General features: G+C 38.1%; 4 protein-coding genes across 6 annotated transcripts; 3 read left to right on the top strand and 1 right to left on the bottom strand.

The window, feature by feature from the left end:
• Nucleotides 1-1,798: 1,798 nt before the first annotated feature.
• On the bottom strand, nucleotides 1,799-2,903 carry LOC121897430 (dynein light chain roadblock-type 2). Of its 2 annotated transcripts, none has more exons than XM_042411922.1 (4): nucleotides 2,813-2,903; nucleotides 2,492-2,567; nucleotides 2,225-2,392; nucleotides 1,799-2,099 (listed from the first exon to the last, which is right to left on the bottom strand). In XM_042411922.1, exons 1-4 carry the CDS (start codon nucleotides 2,813-2,815, stop codon nucleotides 2,056-2,058), a joined length of 291 nt encoding a protein of 96 aa, XP_042267856.1. In that variant the 5' UTR covers nucleotides 2,816-2,903; the 3' UTR covers nucleotides 1,799-2,055. The 2 variants fall into 2 exon arrangements, with proteins under 2 accessions (XP_042267856.1, XP_042267855.1); XM_042411921.1 differs by having other exon boundaries at nucleotides 2,798-2,893.
• psmd7 (proteasome 26S subunit, non-ATPase 7) lies at nucleotides 2,866-8,917 on the top strand. The gene is made up of 8 exons (XM_042411917.1): nucleotides 2,866-3,043; nucleotides 3,476-3,567; nucleotides 4,401-4,493; nucleotides 4,596-4,693; nucleotides 4,810-4,890; nucleotides 5,554-5,645; nucleotides 5,866-6,064; nucleotides 8,307-8,917. The coding sequence occupies exons 1-8, from the start codon at nucleotides 2,970-2,972 to the stop codon at nucleotides 8,562-8,564; spliced, it is 987 nt and encodes a 328-aa protein (XP_042267851.1). The 5' UTR covers nucleotides 2,866-2,969; the 3' UTR covers nucleotides 8,565-8,917.
• A 1,325-nt stretch (nucleotides 8,918-10,242) lies between these two features.
• Nucleotides 10,243-18,004, top strand: hprt1l (hypoxanthine phosphoribosyltransferase 1, like). 2 transcript variants are annotated; one of them, XM_042411920.1, is made up of 9 exons: nucleotides 10,243-10,776; nucleotides 11,136-11,242; nucleotides 12,222-12,405; nucleotides 12,672-12,737; nucleotides 12,836-12,853; nucleotides 13,199-13,281; nucleotides 15,859-15,905; nucleotides 16,464-16,540; nucleotides 17,400-18,004. In XM_042411920.1, exons 1-9 carry the CDS (start codon nucleotides 10,759-10,761, stop codon nucleotides 17,445-17,447), a joined length of 648 nt encoding a protein of 215 aa, XP_042267854.1. In that variant the 5' UTR covers nucleotides 10,243-10,758; the 3' UTR covers nucleotides 17,448-18,004. The 2 variants fall into 2 exon arrangements, with proteins under 2 accessions (XP_042267854.1, XP_042267853.1); XM_042411919.1 differs by lacking the exon at nucleotides 10,243-10,776 and adding an exon at nucleotides 10,903-10,997.
• A 615-nt stretch (nucleotides 18,005-18,619) lies between these two features.
• Nucleotides 18,620-21,584, top strand: nudt7 (nudix (nucleoside diphosphate linked moiety X)-type motif 7). Its single transcript, XM_042411299.1, is given in 4 exon segments — nucleotides 18,620-19,245; nucleotides 19,332-19,490; nucleotides 19,596-19,659; nucleotides 19,662-21,584. Coding segments are annotated over 4 exon segments (657 nt in total). The 5' UTR covers nucleotides 18,620-19,089; the 3' UTR covers nucleotides 19,940-21,584.
• Nucleotides 21,585-22,651: the final 1,067 nt, after the last annotated feature.

The following is a 22,651-nucleotide window of genomic DNA, read 5'->3' as shown; positions in this document are numbered from 1 at the left end:
CTTATTGGTTATTGTCGTGTACCTGGGGGGGGAGAGAGAGTCTTTGTTAGTGATAAATATTTAACAGTGGTCTACGTTTGCATTTACTTAGTTTTAGATTAACAGCAACTTGATTGCGTGCAGCTAGGCTCATGAATATTAACAACTGAGTCTTCTGATGATTTGTTTTTGAGTAATTACTGAAAATTTTCTCTGATCGTGAACCTTTCTGTATTCATGCTGAATGAAGTTATTTGAAGACACACAGGTGATAAATGAAAATGTAAGAAACCCCAATTGTGTCAGACCATCCTAAAATAATGGAGTTCTTATCTATTAAGCAGGTATTCTGATTTGGCATACAAATCATGACATCTGTAATTGTAATAGCTGAATATAATTGTAATTTTCTAGGACATGTGTTGTATATGTTCACACTACAGCAACAGCAAACTTCTACAGTGGACCTGGAGGTTATATTTGGAGGGCAGCATAAAAAAGAGAGAGTTATCCATGTTTTTAATACAAATCTTTGTAAGGTCTAAATTATACAGGTACACTGGGCTGGACATATGGTTTACAAAGCAAACCATTAAATGTGGTGTATTTGATGGTAAGCTTTAGAAAAAAATCATATTTCTGAAGAGCTACAATCTAGCCACATCATCTTAGTTCAACCAAGAGTTAAGGGATAAAAAACTGCAAAATTTGAATATAGTTTAATATTAAATACTGTACCATAAAATCTGATTAATTGATTTTGAATGCCATTATTTGGGTACCCTGGCGGCCTACAGGGGCCAAGACCCCAACCATGTGTCCAGACAGGAACTTTTATTGCATGTTGTTTCACCCTCTCATCTCTCCTCATCATTTCCTGTAAAATGGTAAATGGGCTGCACTTATATAGCGCTTTTCTGGTCTACAATAACAACAAATTCACCCACTGATGGCAGAGGCTGCCATGCAAGATGCCAACCTGCTCATCAGGAGCAATATAGTGCTTTTTATCCAAAGCACTTTACAGTACAATGTAAATAATTCACACACACAATCACATACTGATGGCGCAGCTATTGGAAGCAATTTGTGGTTCAGTCTGTCACTTCAACATGCGGACTGGAGGAGCCGGGGATCAATGCACCTTGGCACATATTCCACTCGTCTATAGAAAGATATTCTCTCTGTTGGTGTTTTGATGATTGTGGTGGAGAGCGTTTCCTAAAATCTTGCTAGTCCAAACTCTCTAATACTGTAGGTGTTCAATATGGTAAGATATGGTGACTTCAAAAGCCACAGCTTGTGATTTACATCATTTTCAGTTTACCATCGACATCCTGGAGGAGATCCCTCGCATCAGGATTGAAATATTTCATCACTGGATAAAATCAGTCACTCAAAATAACTTGCAGTGGTTTGCGATAAACCTCTCCTGTAAGAAGACAAGTGGACCCAAACTTTGCCAAGAAAATGTAAACCAGAGCACAGAGCCGTCGGACCCCCGTACATTCTACATGCAGATGTTGCTTTTGTCAATCCACTGTTTCTGTCCCTGCTTCTGTCATCCATGACCCAATGATGAATCTTCTTTCAAAGTCACTTAGATCTTTTCCTCTTGCTTTCTTGATTGAAAGATTGAGGTCAACTGGGTCTGCTCAGCATTTTTACTAAAGTCACATGTTAATTAACTGTATCATGCAGCACACCAGTATAGACGTATCTGCGTTTATGTTGCTTAATTCATTTATTCAGGTTTCCTCCTGAGTTTCTCACCCATCTATCTGTACATGAACAGAATTAACAGTTAGGATATACTGAGTACTGTACAATGACCAGCAGCTTTATTTCATCATTTTATTCAGTATCAATACCAAGACATAGATTGAAAGAAATAAATATTGTGTAAAACAGACAATGCATTGTGTTTATTAAGGCAAAATACTTGAGTTTAAAGTTGAAAAAGAGGGGTTATACAGGACATGGAGTGGTTTAACACAGTGGTAAAAGATATTTTGCATGGATAAAGCACCATCATGTGATAAACTAAAGGCTGACTCTCATGGAAATGTCCAGCAGCTATTCACATGGGTTCTGGATGACTATCAGAAGAAAGTCGTTCTCTGAGAAGGCATGAAAGAAGAGAAGAATACAAATTTAGAGCCAACAATGTTTCTCTTACAGCTGGGATAATATTAAATGCTTGTTTCAGTGGTCATTAGTACAAGTCAACATCAGTTTAACTTACCTGGTGTAACCATGATCTCATGTTTCTTGGAGCGAATGCGAAGGAAGGTGAGGTCATTTTGAGGGTCAATGTCTCTGACAGTGCTCCTGGCCTTCATTGTGAGGTGGCGAAGAAGTCCTGCATACTGAACCGTGGCAGAGTTATCTAAAGTTGTCCTGATGGGAATACCTGAAAAATAAATAAATAAAGAAAACAGTCACCTTTACAGATATGCTGCATTGTAAACATCTAAGAAAACTATTTAATTCTTATGTTTTTTTGGCTTACCTTCTGCATTTACAATTATTGTTCCAATAACACCTTTATGGGCTTCGATCCTCTTCAGTGTTTCCTCAACATCAGCCTGCAGGACACAAGAAAAGACATTTAATAAAAAACCTAAATATCTACGTTACATAAGAAATGTCTGTTTGGCAGAATCTGCTAATAACGGCCACTTTTCAAGTTTCATGTTAGAGCTAACGTTTCCGGTTATCAAACGTTAATATAAACATTAATACATTTACCATTAAGTGGCATAACGTAAAGCAAATTTAGAAAAATCTTTTCTGACACAAAATACGGTAAACTTACGTGCTCGGTTCCTACCATTTTGTCTGCGAGCAGCTGTCTTTTGGCTCTCCTCTCCGCGTCCCGTGGTTGCCAAGAGCAACGGAAGCCACGTCAGACGCAAGCGGAAAGTGTAGCGTAGCCGTCATTGTGTGGAGGAGGGTTGTGTGCTGTCCTGTTTATCTTCACTACGAAAATGCCGGAGTTAGCGGTGGAAAATGTGGTTGTTCACCCGCTGGTGTTGCTCAGCGTGGTTGATCATTTCAACAGGTCAGTATGTTTGAATTTATATGTTCAGACTCTGCAAGTGTTGGCTGTTAAAGTGTCGTGAAGCGTAACGTTGCCGCTAAGCTAAGCTAATGTTAGCCCTGCTGAGTCAGAGACCAGGCTAGTAAGTTAGCTCACTCAAATCACTTTAGTTCGTCACCAAGCTCGACAATGTCAGTGGAATGAATGAATGAATGATACGGCACTATTGATTAGTAACAGACGTCATTATTACAAAGACACAATCATGTCATTTTATTTCATGAGCGATGGATAACATGAAAGCATTAGCTTAGCATACATTACCGAACAGGCTAACGACTCATTCTGTGTTGATGAGTAATGGCGTTACTTCAAAGATGGGAGTACTAAACTAAAATACGGTAACTGACAAGTTAATTTGCCCTGTTAATTTGATTTTATTCAATCTTGCAGAATAGGGAAAGTTGGCAACCAGAAACGAGTTGTCGGAGTCCTCCTTGGGTCATGGCAGAAGAAAGTTCTTGATGTGTCAAACAGCTTTGCAGGTGAGTGTCTTGATAACAGTGCCTCAAATATAAATATGTTAAAGATCCTCTTTAGACAAGTTTAAGATATATACAAAATACTCTGAATAATAATTTTTGTCATATATTTTTTCCCCACAAAAAACCTTGTTAGAATCACTTTTTTTTGTATCTACTCCTTCCCCCTCATTGAAAAAGCCAGAATGTATGAATATGCAAATAATTCTAAATTAAAAAGTTTTACTGCTGGACACAAGATGTCTCCTACTTCATTGTAAAGTCCATTCTCAGTGTTTGTGCACTGTAGGCTTCAAGTTTCCACATCACAGTTGTGTAAGTTTCATACTGGACCACGACTGACTCCAAACTAGTTGTGATGTCACAAATTATGCTTATAGGTACACACCTGTAACTCAGTTTTAAGATGAGCACAGAGAAATTTTCCACCTTCAGCAGATGAATGTGAAAACAGCCTTCTAGTGTTAAACTCTGCACATAAATCATTCTGCGCAGTGAAGCTCAAACATCCAACTGAAGTAACAAGAAGCAAAACACATTTTCGAGTTGAACGCACCATATTTTATAAATTTATCTCACGTTTTTCTGGTAAAGTCTTAATCTGACAATAAATCTAGTGATATAAATATCCACAAAATGGACAAAACATTTTTGAGTGGAGGGGGGCTTTAACATATGCACTAGATAGCATTTTACTGTAGGGTAATGACTGCTTTTGCACAGTGTGGAGCAAAATTATTTTTTAAAGTCATTGAATGTTGTAAGTTAGCCACGTTTGTCTTACTGTGTGTAAGATACTGTCAAATCACTAATTTACTGTCAATGTTTCTTTCCAGTGCCATTTGATGAGGACGACAGGGATGACTCAGTGTGGTTCCTGGATCATGACTACTTGGAGAATATGTATGGCATGTTCAAGAAAGTTAATGGTAAGATTCTGCTGGTCTCTACGTAATTCAGTTGTGCTTTACTTTTCTGTGTTAGGATGATTATATGTTTGTGAATAACTCCTTGTATTCCCTGGTTTTTAGCCCGAGAAAGGATAGTCGGATGGTATCACACAGGACCGAAGTTGCACAAGAATGATATTGCCATCAATGAGCTCATCAAGCAGTACTGTACCAATTCGGTATGTAATTACTTGATTTTTTTTTTCTTCTGCTTCATATATCTTGGAAACACTTCATCCTATTATGTTCCTTCTGATGTTTGAATAACTCTCTCACATGTTGCTTTTCCTAACAGGTGTTAGTCATTATAGATGTGAAGCCCAAAGATCTCGGCCTGCCCACAGAAGCATACATCTCTGTCGAAGAAATACATGACGTAAGTGAACCATGGACTGTGTTGAAGTTGACTGAATAAAAGTTGTTTGGAGTTAAATACAATGTTTGGAGTGAAGGAAGGTTTCTGTTCTTATTGAAGTAAAAGTTATAAATGACATAATTAATACATTTTTATTTGTGGAAGTTTAGTGATAAAGTGTGTAGAGTTCCTTGGGCACAACTCCTGTGGTTTTCAATTTAAAAAAAAAAAAAAGCTATTTCTGTAATTTTTAGAATTTCTAAAGCTGTGTTATATAGTTGTAGGCACTTGTTTTGCCTTTAAAAAAGTATTAATTTAAATTTGAATTTCACCATTGATAATGTTAAAAAACACAGTTATTAGGGTCATACCAAAGATACTATGTTGTATATTTAATTTGCCCAAAACGTCAATTGGGAACCACACTGAATCAGAACAAAAAAAGCTGTAGTTCTTCCATTTTTCCTTTGACTGACAGAAAGTATTCCTATGAAAGATGACAGTCTGTACTTAAGTGTTTGTCATCCAGTTTATTCTGAAATAATAACTTTGTCTTGCAAAATGTTCCAAACACAACTGTGATTTATTGAAAGAAACATATTATTTGAGAGGTTTTTGTTGTCTCAGTTGAAAACAAACTTTGATTTAAATTGTAGTTTGAATTATTTTCATTTATTTTTCTAGGATGGCACTCCGACATCCAAGACATTTGAACATGTCACCAGTGAGATTGGAGCTGAAGAGGCAGAAGAAGTGGGAGTTGAACACCTGCTCAGGTACCAAACAATCCTTTGATTCACACATTTTGCTACACTGTTAATCACATACTGACTATTAGTATAAATGATGCAACTCTGGTACTACTTTGCTTCAATCACCAAAGTGCAAACACAAACAGGCAGATATTGTTTAACAAAATGACAACGTCTTGTGTAATTGAGTTAACCAAAAATGTAAACACATACCAACTTTTTATCTGTTGCATCCTGTTTACAGAGATATCAAGGATACCACAGTGGGCACTCTGTCACAGCGCATCACAAACCAGGTTCATGGTTTGAAGGGACTGAACTCGAAGCTGTTGGACATCCGCTCTTACCTTGAGCGAGTAGCAGCAGGCAAACTTCCCATCAACCATCAGATCATCTACCAGCTGCAGGATGTCTTCAACCTGCTGCCAGATGTTAATCTACTGGTAAGTTCTGTTTGATGTGTATTTATTTTGTATTTGCAGTAATCACTGCACAGAAATGGGTGTCTGTTGAACTGCAGTGGGACAAATTTCACTAGATTTTAAGTGACATCTGGATAAATATTTTTCTAGTGTCTTTGAGAGTTTGATTTTTACAAGCTGCAAGTTAGTTATTGTTACACCTTCTATCGATTTCATTGTTTAAGTCCAGCTAAAGTTTCTTTCTATTTCAGCTAAATACTGAAATAGAAAGGAATGATTTTGCATCCACTTCCAGATTCTTTTGCCTGCTGCACAATATTTAATTAACACTCTGAACCAAAGAGAAGTTGAAGGAAAAACAAAAAATGACACTATAAAAATAGTCAACATTTTTAGCCTGCAGCACTTTCTTATTTTATCCACTGGAGGGCAAATTGAGTCATGTTCAGGAAATGTGTTGACTAATGGTGACTGTAATTTACTGTAGTGATGTCTTCCAAATGAAATTTTGTGATAAACTTTGAAATCTGCAATTCCTTTGTTGTTTTTTAATACAATGTATTGATTTAGAGCAGTTCATCAATAGATAAAATGATCTACTACCAAAATAATTGTCCTGTGAACCACATAAACCAACATCGTGATGGCATAAAAAGACAAATTCCTGATTCCTGACACTTTTGTAGTATATTTTTGGCTTTGACGCTATTCAAAATATTTTATTAAGGTTCATCACAGTAATTAATTTACCTTTAACCTTCTTATTGTTTGTGATGATGATAGTAAGTAAGTAAGCTTTTATTTATATAGCACTTTTTTAAAACACAGTTACAAAGCCCTTTACAGACACATACACATGCAAAATTTAAACAAATAAATTAATAAAATAGACAAACACGGCACAGAGAGAAATCAACCAAACTGGAATAAAACAGGACATAGGAACATGAAGGGAGGTCTATAGAAAGGCTTGCTGATATAAACACGTTTTTAGGCGTTGTTTATAACAGTCCAAGGATTCGGCAGATCTAACAGATTGTGGAAGATGATTCCACAGAGTTGGGGCTAAGTATGGGGGATAGATAGAAAGCTGAGATGTGAGGATCAAAGAGGTCGTGAAGTGGAATGGGGAACAAGGAGCTCAGAAATGTAGCTAGGAGCGAGGACGTGGAGTGCTTTATATGTAATCAGCAGGATCAAACACATGATGTCATCTTTGAGCTGGTTCCTGTTCCTCTAGCTTCTGTAACTTAATGCAGTAATTCAGTTGTTTTTTTCACACGTCTTTCTGAAGTTTGGAAGTTGAAATTAAGCATTTTCTGGGATGTTTTTTTTTCATATTCAAGGACAATTTGTCTACCTTTACAGCATTTGCTTTTAGAAGGTGAAACCTATATGATTTTAACAAAGTTAAACAATGATCAATTTTTAGCATACAAAAAAAACCCTGCAACTCCCATGAAAATTTACAGCTATAGGTTCTCTTATTATTGTAACATGGCTTCGTCCTTATACATACCATTTACAAACACCTGTAAAGTCAATTGTCATTGATTTTATTTACTAACTGAAAACCATGATCCCATGGAAGGGAGCTCTGCTGTCTAAAAACTTTTACACCAGTCTGGTCTGAAGCTTATGAGAAACTAGGTTCGTTAGAGGTGCAGTGTGTAGAGTGTAGTGGCAACTAGCGAAACGGGCCTGGCATAAATGGAATATAATATTCATAAGTATGTTTTAATTGGAGTATAATCACCTGAAAATAAGAATTGTTGTGTTTTTGTTATCTTAGAATGAGCCCTTTATATCTACAGAAGGAGCAGGTCCTCTTCTACGGGGCCCGCCAAGTTGCACCGCCATGTTTCCACAGTAGCCCAGAATGGACAAACCAAATACTGGCTCTAGAGAGTTGTGTTTTTTGCAAGTTTTGCAGCCACTGTAGCTTTTCCTACACACTTGGAAGGGGAGGGATATTCAGTTGGTTGCAATCTGAAACCTCACCACTAGATGCCACTAAATCCTACACAACTGCACATTTAAGGGCCACAGAAATATTGAGTAAACAACAATATTAAACCATCCATATCTAAAACATATGGAGTTAATACAACAGAACATATTGATATTTGGATATATGTTTTGCTACACCTGGAACAGAACCCAAAGTCCCTGTTTCACTTGGGCTCTCTATATATACTTACTGTGTGTTGTCTTATAAGATGACTTGTTTGTTTTTTGACTATCATGAATTTTGTCTTTGCAGGAGTTCACAAAAGCGTTTTACCTTAAGACCAACGACCAGATGCTGGTGGTCTACCTGGCCTCGCTCATACGCTCTGTGGTGGCTCTGCACAACCTGATCAACAACAAGATTTCCAACCGAGACGCAGAAAAGAAGGAAGGACAGGAAAAGGAGGAAGGAAAGAAAGAGAAGAAAGATGACAAGGAGAAAAAAGATGAGAAGGACAAAGATAAGGAGAAAGCGGACGGTGCCAAGAAAGATGAGAAGAAGAAGAAATGAGTGTTCTTTCTTCAAGGTCTTCTCTCAGATCACGTCGTCTTCATCTGGATCGTGCTCTACTTTCTGCCCACAGTCACAGCTCTGTATGTGGGTCTCGGGCTAAAAGTAGGACTGTATATGGGGAATGGTGTCATTTGAGATTTGGCCTCATGGTTACAAGTGGCACTCATAAAGACTGTTCTTATCGTACAGAGATGATGTTTGCTTCTTTGGTGTTCTGAACTATGAGAACCTGTTTATTCTGTTTTCATAGTTGCCATGCTCCTGGTGTCGTACAACACCTGGTATTGATTTTTTGTAAGATGGAGAAAAATGTTTTGTTTATCACACATTAAATTGGGATCATATTAAAAGTTTCTTGTTTTTGCAATTTCACAGTTAAATGTTTAAATCTTTTTAAGTTAAATGAGCAGTTAGTGAACTGTTTTATACCGCTGAGATCACCTTTTAATGTGGAATTATTGAGAGAGGGTGAATTTGGGATAAAAACACAAGTGAACAGACAAGCTGTGTGTAAATATTCCCCATACGGCAGTGTGAACTCATTATGCTCAGCCTATCAAATTACAGACTGAAATGAAAATGAGGACAAGCTGTGTTGTTGAGAAGCTGCTTTGGACAGACTGTAAGCCAGTTCTACATCTAACACCATTACACATTTTTGATGATACTGCACAAACAACACAAAACTATATTATAAAATATGGCAATACCACTTTATAAGTAGGAACCAGTTAAAATCTATGATTCAAATTTACTTGACAGGCAGGACTATAATTGACTACAGTAGAATTTAAGTTAACTCTTTAAAGGATAGACTCACACTTCTTCAAATCTGTCTTAAAACAACAGTAAGGTGCCCATATGAACATTGAAAACTTATCTTTCCTCCGGTTCATACTGACCATCAGAAGACCCCCTTCAAATGCACTTGAAATGTAAGTGATGGGAGACAAAATCTACAACCCTCCACAGTTTATCTGGAGATAATATGAGGCTTCAGCTGTCTGAGTTAGTTAAATAAAGTGGATATCTTCCACAGTTAGTGTTTTCAGTAAAAGATTTATTTTTGTGTCTGAATGGAGTGTTTTCCTGTTCATCTGTAGTGGAAGGATCGTAACTATAAAAGGGGATTTGGTACTAAGAACAAAGTATCTTTGAAAGATACTGACTTGATTGAAGCCTCATATTAGCTTCAAATAAACCTTTAAATAGATTTTTGCACTTTTTTTCCTGCATCACTTAGAAAGTGCATCATAAAGGGATTACAGCAAGAAAAACATGTCAGTGTTCATTTGGGCTCCTGACTGTTGTTTTAAGAACAACATGAAAAATTATGAACCTATCCTTTAAGGGGCTATAAAAAAGAACAAATTTGAGGGTGTACATTTCCATAACTGAGAAGCCTCCATCTGCTGATGATCATGTGATATGAGTGAAAAATCCGGCACGGCTACTATGTGGACCTTGAGGTAAGCTTTATAGTATAATAAATGAGAGTGTAAGAAAAAACACAACAAATGGAGCATTACTAATATACAATGATGACAGAAAATCAAATCATGAAAATGTAAAACATAAAACGATGAAGATGCACAGAAGCAGTCAAAAGTTTGGACACACCTTCTCATTCATTTCAATGAGAGGGTGTGTCGAAACTTTTGACTGGTCCTATAGCTCAATTGAAAGTACTGTAATAGTGAGGGTGAATTTCGGGATATTAGTGTCAAAAAAGATCGATGTGTACAGAAATAAACTCACTACAGAGCAGTGAGAGCAGTGTAGTGTTACTGGGAGGAGGCGTAGCTGCAGTCCGTTGTATTTTTAAAACTGCGTCATCTGCAGCTTCTCCCAAAACACTCGCAATACATCGCTGCCCCCCTCCCTGTTCCCAAAATACGCAATAGTAGTGGTTGTAACCAGTATACAGCGCATTTTAAGCCCAGGTTGTGTCGGACAAATCAGATTATTGGGTAGGTAAACTGGATTCTGACGTAAACGGCTTAAACCCCCGCCAGAGGAGCATCGCATGTGCTGCTCGGTCAGCAACAGCAGCAGCAGTCGGTGAGAAGAGAGCAAGCCTGTGCAACCTCCAGGCAACACACTCCTCCTCTCCTCCTCCTCTCCAAGGACCTGAGTATGACTCCTCTGATATTTCACTGAGACTGAACGGAACGGAAGACCCGCCGGTATCATGGCTTCGTATCTGCAGGTGAGGCTGTTTGCTGCGGGTATGTCCGAGGATTTGTTTGGGTCTAACTTGTTCACTTGTCAGGGTGTGGTTGTGTGCGCCTCGTACTGTAATTAGGCCTGTTTGGACAGACAGCAGGTGGCACGCGTCCCTCCGATCAGTGTTTGCTCGTGCTACATCAGCGTTTGATGCTCATTTATCCCCCAAATCTCCTCAGTCATGTAGTGTACGGGGATAAACAGGTGGTCAAGAGGCTTCTGTGTTGCTAGGGGGGGGCGAGGGGAGGCTTCACGTTGTTTTAAACGCATCCTTGGTTATCTGTCAGTGCCAACCTTTTTTTGGCGCAGAGTTGAATGGGATGTCTTTTCTTCTCTTTGCAGATCGCCGATGATGAGAAAGGCCACGAGCTGGACCTTTTCTGCGTCCCTAGACATTATGAGAACGATTTGGACAAGGTGATCATCCCTCATGGACTCATCATGGACAGGTAAACCAATCAACAGCAGCCTCTAAGCAGCACCAAAACTGGAAATTATATACTCTCATATTTCTGTCAAGTCATCTGACACACATTCACTCTCTGGCTCTTCCTGTTTTCACTGTCTCTGACGCACACAGCCATACTGGCCGATTCTAGGATTACAGTAATAACAACAAACTTTATTCATGTAGCACAATTCATCCTTCAAAGGCAGCACAAAGTGCTCAATATAAAAGCAGATTGTCATAACATTTATGATACAGCAATAAAAAAAAAGAAAATTAAAAATGACTGGATAAGACAAGACGAAACAACTGTCAGGTAAAACACTGGTGGAGAAAGCAATGGTAAGAAGATGTGTCAACAGATTTAGAGCCCCTTAGAGCCTTGGGTGGACTCGTCCAGAGTTTTGGGGCGTCTCCGTGCCTTTTAGTTCTGACCTTCGGAACAAACAAGACGTTTGAGCCAAAGGATCAAAGTGACCTAGCAGACACATTTGTCTTAACCATGTCAGATAAGTAAGATGTGGCAAAGCCATTCAGTGATTTAAAAACCAATAAAAGATTTTTAAAATTAATTCTGTGACAGACAGGTAAAAATTTTAAAATTAGAGTAACCTGAGCTCTGTCTGGTTTGCGTCAGAACAGATGCTGCTTCGTTCTCTGTACATCTGTAACTGACCAACAGCTTTTTTAGACACACCAGACAGGAGAGCGTTACAATAGTCCAGCCTGCTAGTGCACCATACTGTATTTGCTTGACAAATGACTGTAGCCAATGTCCTGAGGTGCATTTGAATGTGGATTTGGCAGGGAGGGGTTGTTGCAGTTCAGAGAAATGCATGGTAAGCAATTATTCGTAAGTGCAATATCGTGTTAAGGTTCTCCTCCCTGCCCGTACAAACTGCATCAACACTGCACTGTAATTCACCAGGAATCTGTTTCCCTGTCCTCATCCAGTTGTGTGTCTTCCCTCTGTGGTCCAGGACAGAGCGTCTGGCCCGAGACATCATCCGGGACATGGGGGGGCACCACATCGTAGCCCTGTGCGTGCTGAAAGGGGGCTACAAGTTCTTCGCAGACCTCCTGGACTACATTAAAGCGCTGAACCAGAACAGTGATAAATCAGTCCCGCTGACAGTGGATTTCATTAGGGTGAAGAGCTACTGTGTAAGCTGCCTTTCTCATTTCATTTCCAGGAACCACTTGTGCTGATGTGAGGTGTGTGATATGGGCTTGGCTTCAAATACAAATGAAAACAATGTCATTAAATCAGAAATGGACTGCGCACTGCAGATTCAGCATTTTGAACATGAAATGTAGATTTGTGGTGTGGCTTTTTTGTTGTGACTCAAGCAGAGCAGGCAAAATGAGGTTAATCCAACTCTGCAACCCTAAACACACTTGTATGATGTGTGATGTCTCCTCTCCTCTAGAACGACAAGTCAACAAACAATGTCAAAGTCATCGGAGGGGATGAGCTGTCAAATCTCTCAGGCAAGGTTAGTCCTCTGATGTTTGACAGGCAGAAATACTTCAACTACACAGCTTTTTATACATGTATACTTCATCAACTGTTCTTCCATTTTGTTTTCTGCAGAATGTCTTGATTGTTGAGGTAAGACTTTTTATTCTGTATTAAGGGTGGGAGATATTGATAAAACTGTTGTATGTCCTCTCAGTTTAATTATAGATAAGATAATCAGATGGGAATGTCACTTTTTTGATTAATCCATAAAATTTAACACCTGACTAAGACCTTCATCACACTGATATCATGATATATTATGGTATATATCGTTCTGTATTGGTGTATATGGTAATATTGCATGAGTGTGTATCAGTATTTGTCTTTTTAAATTAAATTTCTTGATGTAAAACAGCAACATCTGTCATATATTATTGCCTTCTGTTAATGCCTCCACTTTAATGCGACTTCTTCTTATGTCTTGCATTATAAAAGGATATTGTGGAGACAGGAAGGACGATGCAGACGCTACTTTCCCTGCTGAGTGAATGTAAACCCAAGATGGTTAAAGTTGTAAGGTAAGGCACAAATCAAATCCAGCAAGCTAAATTATAGATGTCCACTATAACTGGCTGGTATGTTTTCAGAGAGAGTGCATGGAACAGCGCTCTTAGCTAATGGACACTCTTACTTTGGGTCTGTATTAGAGATGTAATGTGACAGAGGGAGGGAGCAGCTTAAGAGTTAATCTGCCGCACTATTAACTGCACTGTGGAGATAGAGGCCATTTCTCTGATGTATTCCTGATGGGCTGGTTGAAACAGGAAATGTGTTGAAGCAGTGTGGGTTTCCTCTGATGCCTGCATGTGCATAACAGATAGCAGTTTGCCCTCCTGTATAAATAGTCATTTCTGTTGTTTCACATTAAACTGCAACTAGTCAATCAACGACAGAAAACTAATCTGTCTATTTTGATAACTGATTTGTTGTTCAAGTCATTTTTGAAGCAAAAAAACATTTGATGGTTCCAGCCTCTTAAATGTGTGAATTTGATGCTTTTACTTGTCTTCAAGTCCAACTGAAATTAAATTGCCTTTTTTTGTCTACTGCTACTACTTTTAAATGATTTGATTTCATGATGGTGCTTCCTAGTTTTGCATTATTTCAATGAAATACCTTTCCATCATCCGCTTATGTAGCTGGAGTCCTTATTTCAGTACAGCAAATCAAATCTTGCATAAAGTGATAATGTGGTGTTCAATCATAGGCAGAGCAGACGGTCGCACTGAGCCTGATAGCATCCTGCTACACAATAAAAGAGCCACAGACTCTGAACAACAACCCACATGAGCTTTCCTGCTAAAGTCTCCTTCTTATCTATCTATCTAACTTACAAACTTGAACACAAGTCTTGTCAAGCACCTTAGCTTGTTGAACGAGCCACCAAACACTCATTCTAACATCAGTTAGCAGGCTAGATGGTTAATTAGCTGCTCAGCTGCAGCACAGTAAACATTTAAACATACCTGAAAATGTGACTTCAGACTTCATTCATTAGATGCTAATTTGCTAAATGCTATTCAAAATCCCTGTTAGTAACACACTAACACACTGTCTGACTTGTGGCTACAGCAGTTTGTTTACTTTGTCTCTGTTCTGAACAATGTAACACCATTAGCCTGCCAGCTAATGTCAATCAATCACACACTGCCCCCAAGACAGATGAGAAAAAAAAAGAGCATTTTTGATATTAACTCCCAAAACCTTTTTTCATCATTCTAATAATACAAAACTATTAACAATATATTTAAAAACATGTTGACACTTATTTTTGACTGCAAAGAGGGATGGTTAAATGTGATTTCAGTTGGACTTTAATATTAGAGTAAATTGCGTACTTTTGTGTTTTGGACTGTTGGTCGGACAAAATGAGACAACGATTACATCACTTTGGGCTTGGGAAATTGTAATGGCCATTTTTCACAGTTTTCTGATGTTTTATAGACCAATGATTAATCAAGAAAATAATTGTGTGATTAATCAATAATGAAAATAATCATAACCTACTTTCATGTCTGTAATTATTTACCTCTTGTCAATGTGGCTCTTGCCCAGATGTTTCCAGTGTAAATAACAGAGTTTTTAATTGACCTGTCTAAATGTAACCAATGACTTAAAGGGTTAGTTCAACCAAAAAGATAAATAAAATGAAATAAAATTCCCAAGCCTTTGTTCTGGTTATACAGTACTGTGCAAAACTTTTAGGCACTAAAGTGAGGATGCTTTCAAAAGTAATGCCATGAATAGTTTTTATTTATCAATTAACTTCATACAAAATTCAGTAAACAAATGAAATGAACTCAATATTTGGTGTAACAATTCTTTGCCTATAAAACAGCTCCAGTTCTCCTTGGTACACACACAGTTTTTCAAGGTAACCCAAGTATCTTGGAAAACTTGCCACAGTTCCTCTGTAGATTTAGGCGTCTCAGTTTTGCTTCTGTCTCTTGATGTAATGTGGGGGCTATACCATCTGTTGCAGGACTCCTTGTTCTTATTTTCACTGAAGATAGTTATTTATGACTCTGGCTGTATGTTCGGGGTTGTTGTCATGCTGCAGTATAAATTTGGGACAGATCAGATGCCTCGCTGATGGTATTGCATTATTGGTAAGAATCTAAACATCTTAAGTGTGTAAAACTTTTGTACAGTACTGTATGTATTTTGAGTGGGCAGCAGACATGTCATTTGTGTTGAGGTTTTGAGAGATCAGAGGTAGATATTTTAAAAAAAACCCAAACTATCTGCATGGTTGGACACCACTATGGGCAAGAGGGAAAAATGTTGTTTAGTAATTTGGGTGAACTGACCTTTCAAGACAGCAGGGGTTCCATAATTGGTCACCACTTGCTCTCTACTCTGGTTCCAGCCATGCATGTAAAATAAGCTCCACACAAAGTGGTTGATCTTGAACCATGAATAGCATTTGTTTGGCCAAGGTGTTGTGCAGGTGTACAAATCAAAGCCACCTATCAGGATTAAAACCTGCGCTGAAAAAGGTCATGGTGACAATTCTTTCTCTTTCACATGTTAATTTCTCTTTCAAGGCGTTTGTTTCATATGATATCCTGTATATTCCCTGTTTGTTGTTCAAGTCTTTTGGTGAAGAGGACCCCGAGGAGTTCAGGGTACAGACCAGACTGTGAGTACCTCTTTACTTATGGTACCACCTTACATCACATGTTATTTATGTAATGTATTAGTGTATAGTAGTGCTCACTTGGGCACTCACATGTGTCTGGGGCTTTGAAGGGCTGGTGAAGTGTTACTTAATAAAGCTGTGTTTTCTGTGCAGGATTAACATTAATTTCAGGAAAAATCTACTCCTAATGTAGTTGAGCCTGGCACTTCTGCACTAAAGCTTGCTTGATACTGTAGCCACAAGGTCGCACTGTCTGCGATTATGTAATGCTTTTAGGTTTGAGTTGGATAATCTCTTTAAGATCGTCCCTGAAGGACAGCTGTTACTGTAAGCGTTTTGACTTTCCGCTATACAACACTACCATCTTAAGTACAGCCTCACACAGACAGTAAAAGAGCAACGTCTGTCAGCACTACACAGCCTCTTCTTACTGTAAATGTTTCCGGATCTAATTTCAGATCACTTTAAGAGTTTTACTTCCACTGTATTTACTGTAGTTGTTTTGTTTCTTGTACTGTATATGACTCACATTGGTGGTGTCTCTATTTTTTATCTCAGACATTGGCTTTGAGGTGCCGGATGCCTTTCTGGTGGGCTACGCTTTGGACTACAATGAGTACTTCAGAGATCTCAGTGTAAGTCTATAAGATTTGATTACTCCTGATGAAAATAATGACTTTTTATGAAACAATGTGTCCCAGTTCCATACCACTACTAATTGTATGCAGTATGTATGATATACTGATTCTCATAGTATACTATTTTCAGAGTTGCCATACAAAATATCAGTGGACTTCACAGTTTTGTACTAAAATGTATCAATCAAACTGCAACAGTATAATGTCACTGTCATACATCATATATTCAATACATTTTATCTCCCTATATGAAAATCTAAATGCTGCTTCAAAGCCTGGCAGGAATATATTAGGCCTTTTAATAAGCCTTTCTTTTAACAGAAGACATTTTGTCGTGTCACAATGGAAAAAGGTGTAAATAATCGACTTAATGATGGCTGAATTCCATTAACCTGCTTTGGTTTCAGGGTCGTGGTGTTGTTGCACGCTGGCTCACTGTCACATTCTCATGGCTTACTGGTATACCTGAATATAGCAGAGCCATTGTTAATGTTATTAGCGACACCTGTGCCTTTTCCTACTATGACATGTCAAAAAGTCTGCCATTAAAAAGGTCCATTCTGGTGGAGAAATACTTAATCCCTCTTTGAAATTGTATTATTTTTAAAATGATAATTGGGTCTTCAAAAACCCATCATGTGTGATTTGTGTAATTGTAGAAGTTGGAACTCCTCAAATTGTTAAAACTCATTTTTCTCGAAACAACACAGATGACATGACCTCAGTGTCAGTCCTGGATAGTATATGTAGTGGCTGTATAAAAAGCAGAATTGAAACAGAAACTACTTCCTGGACTATGAATGCTTTAAAAAACTCGAAATAACTGCCCTCCGGTTTGTTTGTAATTATTTCACAGCACATCTGCATACTGAATGATCAAGCCAAGGAGAAGTACAAAGTGTGAAGAGATGAAGCGCTGCAGAGAAGATGACTGAAATCAATGAAGACTAGGACCACTGTGATGACCCTCCTTAGCTTTGCTGTGTTTTGAATCTTTATTTTTCTACACAAGAATCCACAACATGTGACTTGTGGGTTGTAAATAACCTCAAGAGGAATATTTCTTTTCCCCCCATATTAAATAAATGGGATTATTATTATTATGTATATTATGGATATTTTGGTTGTTAACTTTTAATTTATTTATTCACTTATGTGTATAGGCTGTAAATGTAAATTGCAGTTTTATCTTGAAGATAGAAAGAGAATGACATTAATTAATTTGCTCATTAAATCACATGTCTCAGGCTACTGCTTTATGTTCAGTGAACTGTCAGTCAAATGTAAGTAACCCACAGTTTCTATATGTTTCTGTTTTGACTTATCATGATATCATGTTGAAATAACCTCTCATTATGCTATAAAATGACTGACTTGGAATGTACTGTATGTTTTATTTCACATGTGATGTTTTCATCGAGGACCTGTTTACAGCAATACAAATCCTGTTAAAACCTTGAATCCTGTTTTTTTCCTGTTGCACTTTTTCAGTTCTCCCAGAAGAGAGAGTGGGTGGCACATTACAAATAGTTTCTCTACTTTAAAGCCATATTCTAGAAAAAAAAACAATTTCCCTGTCCTTTCATGTGATAATATTTGCATTTCCATCTATAATGTTCTTGTTTATTTTTTCTATATCTATTTGTGTGTGTATGTGATGTATAATAATCATGAAATCTCCATTTAGACTGCACTAATAGTTAAATGGCTTGTGGATGTACTACAGACGGGCTGCCGCGTTCAAGTGATATGGGAGTTACCGTAATTACGAGTATCCAATTTGTAAATGGCGTTCACTGTCGCCCTAATACAGCCATGGTTCACGTAACCAAGTCATAGTTTTATTGGGAAACTGTTTTTTCCCCTAAAAGCTTCGATATATCCGACTTGGCACTTAGTAACACGAAAGTGGCTGAAAATTAAGCAAACGCGGACGCCTCACGTTAGCTAAAGTCCGTCATTTAATGTTATTAAACTCACCTTAACGGATATAATGCTATGTTGTTAATGCACAAAGTTGCACTTTATGCTTTTCTGAACATCTTAAGTCGTTTTAGGCTTTGACGGATGGCTCCTTCTCATCCTTCCGACAGAGCCTGAACGCGGCATGAAAGCGGAAGTTCGCCGCGTACTGTGACCGTTCTGTAAGGTCTTATTTACATGTACCCGTAAGCCTGGGCGTCGTTTAAACTGACTAAATTACTATTTTATGTCTAAGACAGAGATAAGAACTTTAACCGAACTATCAACTAGAATGACGTTTTGGCTTTCACAGTTAACATTTACTGCAGGCTCAGTTTTTGTGCCAACGTTAGCTTGCACGTTGTGACGTAAAGACGTAAGGTCACCTTAAACTTAAACATTTTCTTTTTCATTATTTTAAGACCCCAAATCAAGTAGTTCATATCCGTACCGCTGCTTTTTTACTGGCAACAGAAATTGGTTAGCTGTATAAGACTAACTCGGACCTGAAACCCCACAGTTACAGTGTGTACACTTACCTGCTGCTTACCTTTCCTCCTCTGAATTGAAACCGAGCTGCCATCATGCCCATAAAAGAGGATACAATAGCCATATTAAAGCAGTTTGACACTGGAAACAAGTTTTCCTATCTGCCTGTGCTGCCTAAAGCCTCAGTGCTGGTCCCACTGTTAGTGAAGGATGGAGAGCTGCACACCCTGATGACCCTGCGGTCAAAGGAGGTAACCTGCATTAATGTTATTTAGAGGAAGGATCACATTAGTCTATATTATTTGACAACTTTTGACCAACTTATTTGTGTCTGCAGCTGAGGACCAATGCTGGGGAGGTGTGTTTCCTGGGTGGGAAGAGAGACCCCAGTGACAGAGATGATGTGGAGACTGCCCTGAGAGAGGCAGAGGAAGAGATAGGTTTACCACCTGACCACGTCCAGGTTGTCTGTAAACTGTTCCCTATTATGAACAAGGTAAAACTTGGGAACTAGGGTCTTATTCTCCTCCTGGACGTCAGCTGCTTTTGGTCCATCTCTATCTGATGTTGTTCCCTCTCCTATCTTCATCTCTTTTAACAGAGTGGTCTTTTGGTGACCCCGGTGGTTGGCTTCATAGACGAGTCATTTTGTCCCCGTCCAAACCCAGTGCCGTATTCACCGTCCCACTGGACTTCTTCACCAGTGAGAAGGACCACTTTACTACTCATGGTGCTGCTGGGATGACGGGGCCGTTGCACTCGTTTTATTTCACAGACCCTGATACAGGAAACCAGTATCACATATGGGGCCTGACTGCTATGGTGGTCATAGTGGTTGCTCTCCTTGCTCTCAGGAAAAAACCAGAGTTTGACGTTGGTTTTGACTCTGAGGATCCGCTATCATTCTTTCAACAGATTCTGCATCGAAGAATTAGTAAACTATGACTAAACGTATTTGTGCCAATATAAAACACCTGACTTCAGATTTCTTATTGTTACTGCAGTCTACTAATACACTGTATTAATCGTGTGAGGATAAGAGTGCAATGCAAAACATGAAAAGGATTAATAAGACATGTCTGTAAAACTTTTGCACTTTAACTTTTCTTAATTAAAGGGGAAAGAAGAACCAAACGGAGACAGTTACATTTTTATTAATTCATTTAATGTAGCAGCAGGATTACAGATATAAACTGAAGAGTATACAAATGTCCAGATCAAGGCAAAGTACATGTTAATAATAGTTCAGATGTATGATAACACACTGGGGTTGACCTTAATCCCTACTACAGGGTTGTAAGGCTAGATACTAAAGCTCAAGCTACACAGAACGGATACAACAGAACTGTCGGAGAATGTGAAATAGAAAGCGAACTAGGAAAAGTGAGCAAAACTGATTACACACAAGATACCGCTCACACTATTGGCAATTAACAGTAAATTTATCATGGTTGCTTCTTTTGATCAAGCATTTCACAGCAACAATAGTAATGTTGACAAGCACATCAACACAAGAAAGCTCTCCATAAAACAATCTCCACTGTTTCGTCCCTTTTACCTCACATGTACAAATCTCATGAGGCATGAAAAAAACAAACAAAAAAAACATTTTCAACAGAAAATAAGTCGACAATTCACTGGTGAAGCTGCACAATATTATGTAGAGAGTAATAACTCTGATATCTTGCAATGGATTTCCAAAAAAGAAAATGTTAACACTAAAATATACCAGTATGGGCTATGGTTATGCTCGTGTTTAGAAATAAACTTGAACCAATGAAAAGTGTCCTGATTTTAAACAGTCCTAGAGAATAAAAAGGACAAGGAGCCAAATAGCACACAAAAGGGACACCAGTAAACACAGCAGAATAACGGTAAAGTTATCAAGGCACACAAAGTTCTGTTGAAAGCATCACAATTGATATTCAAGATACCCCTGCAGTATATTTCACATTTAAATATACATGGATATTCATTTACATGACTGAAGGACAAAACCGATATTGTGTAAAGATTTGTGTGCTATCTTCACCACCATTAAATCAATGTTTCACATGGTTTTTTTTCAGGTGGAAGTGGCTATTTGAAGAGTCAGACTGAGCATCCTGGATTGCTCAAAATGAAAACAACTGGACGTAAAAAATAAAAAAAACCCAAAACAAAACAAAAAAAAAACATGAAATTAAACCACAATCCAAGACAAAACAATCTGACGAATGTACAGTGACACAAATGACAGTTGGTGCCACCCACCCATCCCCTCTGCCTCAAAATATATGTTCTCTAAAACTGTAATTGGTCCGATGTTAGATGTAGAGCGAGCTCTATGTCCACACCATGAGGTAAAAATTACATTCATGAAACTGAAGTCACAGGTTGGCTTTGTGTGTTGGTATGTGTTGGTATGGCTTTAAGAGGCATTTACTGTTCCGCACTTCTTCCGCAACATTATGTGCTCTTAACTCCCCTACCCAAGAGGAATGGAATGCTTGGAAACATCACTACTGCGCTCTAACCTGATCTACAGTTAATGGATGAGTCAAAGTGCCATTTGAGATGCATGAAATAAAAAAGTTAAAAAAAAAAAAAAGAAACATCAGAAACCTAGCCCATGTATTATGTGATACAAGTCAGGTAAATCCATTGTTAAAACAGTAGAATTAAGTTTTAACATATTTGCTTGATGTCCACTTAATTACATTTCTAATTTCAGTCATACACTTCACAATAAACCTGCGCTTCATTTCAGGAAAACATACCAGCAATGATATTCTGTGCTATATGAGCATAAACCAAAAAAGTTTAGTTTTACAAAAATACTCTACACTTTTGATACATGGATACAAAATTCTAAAAAAGATAAGTTACTTTAAAATGGATCACTAACAGCTGCAGGACAAAATAGTGTGACTATGAAAATGTAAACAAATGCACATGTGAGCGATGCTATTCATAACATTTGAGTAATTCTCAAAAAAGTTGGCTTTTTTGATAACGCCAAATTGGCTACTGTTGTAGATATGGAAAGTACAGCAGTGTTATTTTGCATCAAAAAAAAAAAAAATAGCAATGTCATGAGAAATGTAAAGTATCAAATTGATGGAAATGTTGATGGGAGATTAACTGATCCATGAAGTACCTTTACACATCTTTTATAAATTTTAAACAAAACAACATGCTGAATTGCTATCCATGTAAGAGCTGCATAATTTAAAAATGAGCAAGTATAAATGAGTAAACATTATGAGGGCATCTGCAAGGACAAGTATGAGACAAGATGATGACGATTTACGACAAGAGCTTTGGTATGCCTGGGTGCGCTCCAGTCTGACCCCACAACAAACAGCCAGCTCTCTAGACTCAACTCTCCAAACTGCTTCAAAACTAACAATTAACGTCAGTGCTATTGATATAAGTATAAACTGTTATGTACTAACATCACATCAGAAGTGCCCATCACTCCCGCACATAGCACCATAGATAGAATCAAAATGGCGGCCTCTATGTAACAGAGATTTCATTTACCAGTGAGCCCCCTGTTCACAACAACAAGGGACGAGTACTGGATGCCAACTTCACACGGTGCCAGGCTGCACACGGTACCAACACTGAGACAAAAAAACTTAAATATCTAACACAACACAAGGTAAAACAGTC

Source organism: Thunnus maccoyii, chromosome 5 (assembly GCF_910596095.1).
Source record: "Thunnus maccoyii chromosome 5, fThuMac1.1, whole genome shotgun sequence".
Lineage (NCBI taxonomy): Eukaryota > Metazoa > Chordata > Actinopteri > Scombriformes > Scombridae > Thunnus > Thunnus maccoyii.
Note: the sequence above shows the minus strand (reverse complement) of the source record. Positions and strands in the feature narration are given on the sequence as shown.

Excerpts from the sequence above, each read along its gene's own strand:
- LOC121897430 (XM_042411921.1), bottom strand. Across the intron at positions 2,393-2,491 it reads AATAATTGTAAATGCAGAAG|GTATTCCCATCAGGACAACT; the intron begins GTAAGCCAAAAA and ends TTTATTTTTCAG. Across the intron at positions 2,100-2,224 it reads TGAGATCATGGTTACACCAG|AGAACGACTTTCTTCTGATA; the intron begins GTAAGTTAAACT and ends ATGCCTTCTCAG.
- psmd7 (XM_042411917.1), top strand. The coding sequence starts at position 2,970 with ATGCCGGAGTTAGCGGTGGAAAATGTGGTTGTTCACCCGCTGGTGTTG. Across the intron at positions 4,494-4,595 it reads CATGTTCAAGAAAGTTAATG|CCCGAGAAAGGATAGTCGGA; the intron begins GTAAGATTCTGC and ends CCTGGTTTTTAG. Across the intron at positions 6,065-8,306 it reads TGCCAGATGTTAATCTACTG|GAGTTCACAAAAGCGTTTTA; the intron begins GTAAGTTCTGTT and ends TTGTCTTTGCAG.
- hprt1l (XM_042411919.1), top strand. The coding sequence starts at position 10,944 with ATGCTCATTTATCCCCCAAATCTCCTCAGTCATGTAGTGTACGGGGAT. Across the intron at positions 10,998-11,135 it reads TAGTGTACGGGGATAAACAG|ATCGCCGATGATGAGAAAGG; the intron begins GTGGTCAAGAGG and ends TTCTCTTTGCAG. Across the intron at positions 13,282-15,858 it reads AAGATGGTTAAAGTTGTAAG|TCTTTTGGTGAAGAGGACCC; the intron begins GTAAGGCACAAA and ends TTGTTGTTCAAG.